This window comes from Cetorhinus maximus, unplaced genomic scaffold (genome assembly GCF_964194155.1).
Source record: "Cetorhinus maximus unplaced genomic scaffold, sCetMax3.hap1.1 HAP1_SCAFFOLD_1405, whole genome shotgun sequence".
In the NCBI taxonomy this organism is placed as follows: Eukaryota; Metazoa; Chordata; class Chondrichthyes; order Lamniformes; family Cetorhinidae; genus Cetorhinus; species Cetorhinus maximus.
The window spans coordinates 1-7,500 of NW_027597346.1; the positions used below are offsets into that span (position 1 = coordinate 1).

General features: G+C 51.6%; 1 protein-coding gene across 1 annotated transcript in view; it reads left to right on the forward strand.

The window, feature by feature from the left end:
* Window positions 1–1,685: 1,685 nt before the first annotated feature.
* LOC144676178 (insulin-like growth factor 1 receptor) overlaps window positions 1,686–7,500 on the forward strand; it is a gene marked incomplete at its 5' end in the record, with an annotated part of 56,652 nt that continues 50,837 nt past the window's right edge. The window contains 2 exons of the mRNA XM_078536673.1: window positions 1,686–2,001; window positions 5,024–5,166. Coding sequence (XP_078392799.1) covers window positions 1,686–2,001; window positions 5,024–5,166 — 459 coding nt within the window. The remainder of the gene's footprint in view (window positions 2,002–5,023; window positions 5,167–7,500) is intronic.

The following is a 7,500-nucleotide window of genomic DNA, read 5'->3' on the forward strand; positions in this document are numbered from 1 at the left end:
TCTCACTCTGTCTCTCTCTCTCTCTCTAACACTCTCACACATACAGTCACACACTCACACACTCACTGTCTCACTCTGTCTCTCTCTCTCTCTCTAACACTCTCACACATACAGTCACACACTCACCCACTCACTGTCTCACTCTGTCTCTCTCTCTCTCTCTCTCTAACACTCTCACACATACAGTCACACACTCACACACTCACTGTCTCACTCTTTCTCTCTCTCTAACACTCTCACACATACAGTCACAAACTCACACACTCACTGTCTCACTCTCTCTCTCTCTCTCTAACACTCTCACACATACAGTCACACAATCACACACTCACTGTCTCACTCTGTCTCTAAGTCGACCCTATCGAAGCCCTTCCAGAATGTTAAGGACCTCGATCAGGTCACTCCCTCAGCCTCCTCCTTTCCAGAGAGAAGAGCCCCCCGGGCCTGATCAGTTCAGCCTGGACTGAGACACTTGAAGATTCCTTAATCTAGAAACAGTAAAGGTGCCCTAAGAAGTGAGATTATTCCAAATAACAGGTGCAGGAAACAGCAAAGTAATGAACTCCTGGGAGTGTTTGATGGGGACAGTGTAGAGGGAGCTTTACTCTGTATCTAACCCCGTGCTGTACCTGTCCTGGGAGTGTTTGATGGGGACAGTGTCGAGGGAGCTTTACTCTGTATCTAACCCCGTGCTGTACCTGTCCTGGGAGTGTTTGATGGGGACAGTGTAGAGGGAGCTTTACTCTGTATCTAACCCCGTGCTGTACCTGTCCTGGGAGTGTTTGATGGGGACGGTGTAGAGGGAGCTTTACTCTGTATCTAACCCCGTGCTGTACCTGTCCTGGGAGTGTTTGATGGGGACAGTGTAGAGGGAGCTTTACTCTGTATCTAACCCCTTGCTGTACCTGTCCTGGGAGTGTTTGATGGGGACAGTGTAGAGGGAGCTTTACTCTGTATCTAACCCCGTGCTGTACCTGTCCTGGGAGTGTTTGATGGGGACAGTGTAGAGGGAGCTTTACTCTGTATCTAACCCCGTGCTGTACCTGTCCTGGGAGTGTTTGATGGGGACAGTGTAGAGGGAGCTTTACTCTGTATCTAACCCCGTGCTGTACCTGTCCTGGGAGTGTTTGATGGGGACAGTGTAGAGGGAGCTTTACTCTGTATCTAACCCCGTGCTGTACCTGTCCTGGGAGTGTTTGATGGGGACAGTGTAGAGGGAGCTTTACTCTGTATCTAACCCCGTGCTGTACCTGTCCTGGGAGTGTTTGATGGGGACAGTGTCGAGGGAGCTTTACTCTGTATCTAACCCCGTGCTGTACCTGTCCTGGGAGTGTTTGATGGGGACAGTGTAGAGGGAGATTTACTCTGTATCTAACCCCGTGCTGTCCCAGTTGGTGTATTTATTAATTCAGCCAGCAGGGGAGCTATTTTCTTCAATTCAAGCACCGGAGATGAAGGGGGGAAACTGGATAAACTCATCCAGGAGACAGGAATAGGAGAAGGTTTGGAGGGGGTGAGATGAAGGGGTAGCGGGTGGGTGGGTGAGAGGAGACTCGGGTGGAGCAGGAACAACAGGGGGGGATCTGTTTCTGGGTGCGGGGCACACAGGGGGGATTATTCCGGCTGGGGTCTCAGCCCTGAGGTGAACTGAAGCCCTCTCGTTGTCCCGTTCTGTCTTCCCACAGTCTGTCCGCGCAGGTGCCGGGATCGGAGCTGTACCAGCAGCGGCGAGTGCTGCCACAAGGAGTGCCTGGGGGGCTGCCATCGGCCCAGCGACAACCGGATGTGCCTGGTCTGCCGGAACTACCAGTACAACGACACCTGCCTGCCCACCTGCCCGGCCGGCACCTACAAGTACGAGGGCTGGCGCTGTGTCACCCAGGAATACTGCGCCAGCCTCCACAAAACCTCCGACAACTCCAAGGACTGGCTGCCCTACGTGGTCTTCCAGGGGGAGTGCATGCCGGAATGTCCCTCTGGATACTCGCGGGACATCAGCAGGTACACTCCCTCCCTCCCACCTCACCGCGGGTCCAGGAGGCTGCCTCCCCTCCCTCCATCCCCCCCCGATGCCTGTTAGAGCAGCGAGGGCGTGGGCGGGTGTCACTGGGCTAGATACCCAGTGCCCTCCGCAGGTTCAAACTCCACCACCGCGGCCGCTGGTGGAGAGCCGGAGGCCTCAGTGATGAGGGCTGAACTGTTCACAAACTGTACCCAACATTCACTCCCTCCACCACCGACGCACAGTAGCAGCAGTGTGTGTACCATCTACAAGATGCACTGCAGCAACTCACCAAGGCTCCTTCAACAGCACCTTCCAAACCCACGACCTCTACCACCTAGAAGGACAAGGGCAGCAGACACATGGGGAACACCACCACCTGGAAGTTCCCCTCCGAGCCACTCACCATCCCGACTTGGAAATATATCGGCCGTTCCTTCACTGTCGCCGGGTCAAAATCCTGGAACTCCCTCCCTAACAGCACGGTGGGTGTACCTACACCACAGGGACTGCAGCGGCTCAAGAAGGCGGCTCACCCACCATCTTCTCAAGGGGGCAATTAGGGATGGACAATAAATGCTGGGCCCAGCCCAGAGACACCCACACCCCCATGAATGAATTTTTAAAACTGCTAACAATGCGGATGAAGATGGGGACAGTGCAGAGGGAGCTTTACTCTGTATCTAACCCCGTGCTGTACTTGTCCTGGGAGTGTTTGATGGGGACAGTGTAGAGGGAGCTTTACTCTGTATCTAACCCCGTGCTGTACCTGTCCCGGGAGTGTTTGATGGGGACAGTGTAGAGGGAGCTTTACTCTGTATCTAACCCCGTGCTGTACCTGTCCTGGGAGTGTTTGATGGGGACAGTGTAGAGGGAGCTTTACTCTGTATCTAACCCCATGTTGTACCTGTCCTGGGAGTGTTTGATGGGGATAGTGTAGAGGGAGCTTTACTCTGTATCTAACCCCGTGCTGTACCTGTCCTGGGAGTGTTTGATGGGGTCAGTGTAGAGGGAGCTTTACTCTGTATCTAACCCCGTGCTGTACCTGTCCTGGGAGTGTTTGATGGGGACAGTGTAGAGGGAGCTTTACTCTGTATCTAACCCCGTGCTGTACCTGTCCCGGGAGTGTTTGATGGGGACAGTGTAGAGGGAGCTTTACTCTGTATCTAACCCCGTGCTGTACCTGTCCTGGGAGTGTTTGATGGGGACAGTGTAGAGAGCTTTACTCTGTATCTAACCCCATGCTGTACCTGTCCTGGGAGTGTTTGATGGGGACAGTGTAGAGGGAGCTTTACTCTGTATCTAACCCCGTGCTGTACCTGTCCTGGGAGTGTTTGATGGGGACAGTGTAGAGGGAGCTTTACTCTGTATCTAACCCCGTGCTGTACCTGTCCTGGGAGTGTTTGATGGGGACAGTGTAGAGGGAGCTTTACTCTGTATCTAACCCCGTGCTGTACCTGACCTGGGGGAGTGTTTGATGGGGACAGTGTAGAGGGAGCTTTACTCTGTATCTAACCCCGTGCTGTACCTGTCCTGGGAGTGTTTGATGGGGACAGTGTAGAGGGAGCTTTACTCTGTATCTAACCCCGAGCTGTTCTGGTATTTAAGATCTTCATGTTTACAGTAAATTCTGCCTGAGTTCAGTTTCAGTGTCATGTTCTCAGGAGCTGAACAAACAGACAAACACTTTTATAGTCATTGCCAATTATAACCTCGGTCGCTTATGCAAACGTTTTTTCAGAGTGTGTAATTATGCTGCTGAATTTAATTTAATTAATAAAGAAAAATATCCTGTGGTATCGTTTCACACCCGACTCAATAGTCCCACCTTAGTCTTGGTCTCTCTCTCTCTCTCTCCCAATCCTCTGTCTCTTTCTAACTCTCTGTCCCTTCTCCCTTTCCCCTGTTCTGTCTTGCTGTTTCTCTCTCTCCCTCCTTGTTCTGTCTCTCCCTTTCTCTCTCTCCTCCTCTCTCTCTCCCTCTCTCTCTTTTTCTCTCTGTCTCTCTTGTCTTCACCTCTTTGCCTCTCTTTGTTTCTCTCTGTCTCTGTCTCTTCTCTCTCTCTTTTTTCTGTCTCTCCCTTCTTCTCCCTCTCTGACTCTGTATTTCTCCCAGTCACTCTCTCTCTCCCTCTCCCCTCACTATCTCTCCCTCTCCCCTCACTCTCTCTCCCTCTCCCCTCACTCTCTCTCCCTCTCCCCTCACTCTCTCTCCCTCTCCCCTCACTCTCTCTCCCTCTCCCCTCACTCTCTCTCCCTCTCCCCTCACTCTCTCTCCCTCTCCCCTCACTCTCTCTCCCTCTCCCCTCACTCTCTCTCCCTCTCCCCTCACTCTCTCTCCCCTCTTCCCCTCACTCTCTCCCTCTTCCCTCACTCTCTTTGTCTCCTTCCCTCTCTGTCCCTCTCCCCTCACTCTTCCTCTCTCTCACTCCCTTCCTCTCGACTTCTCTTCCCTTTCCCCTTCTCTCTCTCTTTCCCACTTTCTTTCTTCCTCTCGCTTACTCTCTCTGTCCCTCTTCCCTCACTCCCTGTCCCCTCACTGCCTCACTCTCATGCCTCTCTCCCTCCGCTTTCTCCCCCTCAATCTCTCTCTCCCTCACCCTCTCCTCCCCCTCACTCCCTCTCCCCTCACTGCCCCTCTCTCCTCTCTCCTCTCTCCCTTTCTCCCTCTCTCACAGTCTCCCTCCCTCATCCCTCACCCCCTACTCTCTCCCTCTGTCTCTCTGCCCCCTCTCTCCCCACTTACTCTCTCGCCCGCATCCCTCTCTCCTGTCTCCCTTTCTCCTCCCATTCTCTCTTCCCCCACGTTCCTTATCTCCCCTCTTGCTCTTCACTTTCGCTCTCTGTCTCTCCCTTACCTCCCTCTTCCTCCTCTCTCACACTCTCTCTCTCTCTCCCCCCCATCACTCTCTCTCTCTCTCTCTCTCTCCTCTCTCCTCTCCCTTTCTCCTCTCCTTGAGTGTCCCTCTCATCCCTTCCAGGTTGAGGTCCTGACGCCCTGCGTTTCTCTCTGCTCCCCCAGCATTGTCTGCAGGAAGTGTAGAGGTCACTGCCCGAAGGTTTGCCACGTGGGCACCAAGACGGTAGACTCGCTGGCGACTGCCCAGCACCTGGCCGAATGCACAGTCATCGAGGGCAACCTGATCGTCAACATCCGAGGGGGCAGTGAGTACCACCCTTCCCGGGGAAGGGGGTGGAGGGAAGGGGGGGCGGAGGGATTGGGGAGCACCATGTTGAGAGTGAAGGAGGAGGGGGATTCAGACCTCACCGATGCTCCTCCACACCAGTCCACTCTCACCCCCAGCCCCAGCGACCCTCCGCCTCGCCCCCGAATATAGACCCCCCCGCCCCCCCACACCATCGATGCTGCCCCATGTCCTGATGGTGTTGGGGGTTCAGGAATCAGCCCGAGGCCTTGGGGTCTGTATCCTGACTTCGGGGGCGGTCCAAAAGGAGGGACTGCGACCCCACGAACGGAGGGGGCGAGCCCCTGCGGGTTTTGTGCAGGACGTCGCTGATGGGCTAGCGGCAAGGGCGCGGTATACCTCCGGTCCGCAGAGAGGGGGCCGTGTTGGGTGCGCATCTGACCCAGAGAGTTGAGGTCTGGAAATGAAGAGGATTCAAACTTTGTAGAAACCTCGCCACTGTGGGTGGGGGCGGGGGGGGGTGGGTGGGTGCGTGGGGTGGGGAGGTGGGGCTGGCTAAAGGTGCTACAGGAATGCAAGTTGTTGTTGTGTCGTGCGACCCTAAAGAGGATTGGGAATTTTTTAGGAACTAGCAGTGGATGACTGAAAAGCTAATAAAGAGGGAGAAAATTGATTATGAAAATAAATTGGCAAGAAATATAAAAACAAACAGCAAGAGCTTCTACAGGTATATAAAAAGCAAGAGAGTAGCTAAAGTGAGCGTGGGACACATGGAGGATGCGACTGGAGAATTGATAACAGGGAAATGGCAGATAATTTAAACCAATATTTTGCGTCTGTCTTCATTGAGGACACGATAAACATTCCAAAGATATCAGAGAAGCAAGGAGCTAATGGGAAGAAAGCTCTTGTAACCGTCTCTTTCACGAGGGACAAAGTATTTGAGAAACTAATGGTACTAAAGGCAGACATGTCACCAGGACCTGATGACCTGCATCCAAGGGTTTAAAGGAATTGGCTGCAGAGATTGCGGAGGCATTGGTCGAAATATTCCAGAACTCATTGGATTCCGGGAGGGTCCCAGCGGTTGGAAAACTGCTAATGTGACACCCCTGTTCAAGAAGGGAGAGAGACAAAAAGCAGGAAACTATAGGCCAGTCAGCCTAATATCTGTCATTGGGAAAAAGCTAGAGTCCATTATTAAGGAAGAAATAGCAGGACATTTAGAAAAGCTTAACACAGTCAAACAGAGTCAACATGGTTTTGTGAAAGGGAAATCATGTTTGACAAATTTGCTAGACTTCTTTGAGGGTATAACAAGCAGAGTTGATAAAGGGGAACTGGTAGATGTAGTATATTTGGATTTCCAGATGGCATTCGATAAGGTGCCACATAAAAGGTTATTGCACAAGATGATTGCTCATGGTATTGGGGGTAATGTATTAGCATGGATTGAGGATTGGTTAACACACAAAAGACAGAGTCGGGATTAATGGGTCTTTTTCAGGTTGGAAAGATGTAACTAGTGGAGTGCCACAAAGATCAGTCCTAGGGCCTCAATTATTTACTATCTATATTAATGACTTGGAGGAGGGGGCAGACTGTAATGTATCCAAACCTGCTGGCGATACAAAATTAGGTGGGAGGGCGTGTTGTGATGAGAACATAAGGAATCTGCAAGGGGATATAGACAGGTTGGGTGAGTGGGCAAAAACTTGGCAGATGGAGGTTAATGCAGGGAAGTGTGAGGTCATGCACTTTAGTAGGAAAAATCAAAAGGCAGACTATTATTTAAATGGAGAGAGACTCCAAAAAAGTGCAGCACAGAGGGATCTGGATGTTCTTATACATGAAACACAAAAGGTTAGCATGCAGGCGCAGCAAGTAATTAAGAAGGCAAATGGAATTTTGGTCTGTATTGCTAGGAGGTTGGAGTTTAAAAATAGGGAAGTCTTGTTACAACTGTACAGTGTGTTGGTGAGGCCGCACCTGGAGTACTGTGGACAGTTTTGGTCCCCATATTTAAGAAAGGATATGCAGGCATTGGAGGCAGTTCAAAAGAGATTCACTAGGCTGATTCCTGGGATGAAGGGGTTGACTTATCAAGAACAGCTAAACAGGTTAGGCCTTTTCATTAGAGTTTAGAAGAATGAGGGGTGATCTTATTGAAATGTATAAGATTCTGAGGGGGCTTGAAAGGGTAGATGTCGAGAAGATGTTTCCACTAGTGGGGGAATCTTGAACTAGAGGACATAGTCACAGAATAAGGGGACACTCATTTAAAACTGAGATGCGAAGGAACTTCTCAGAGAATAGTGAATGTCTGGAATTTTCTACCCCAGAGAGTTGTGGA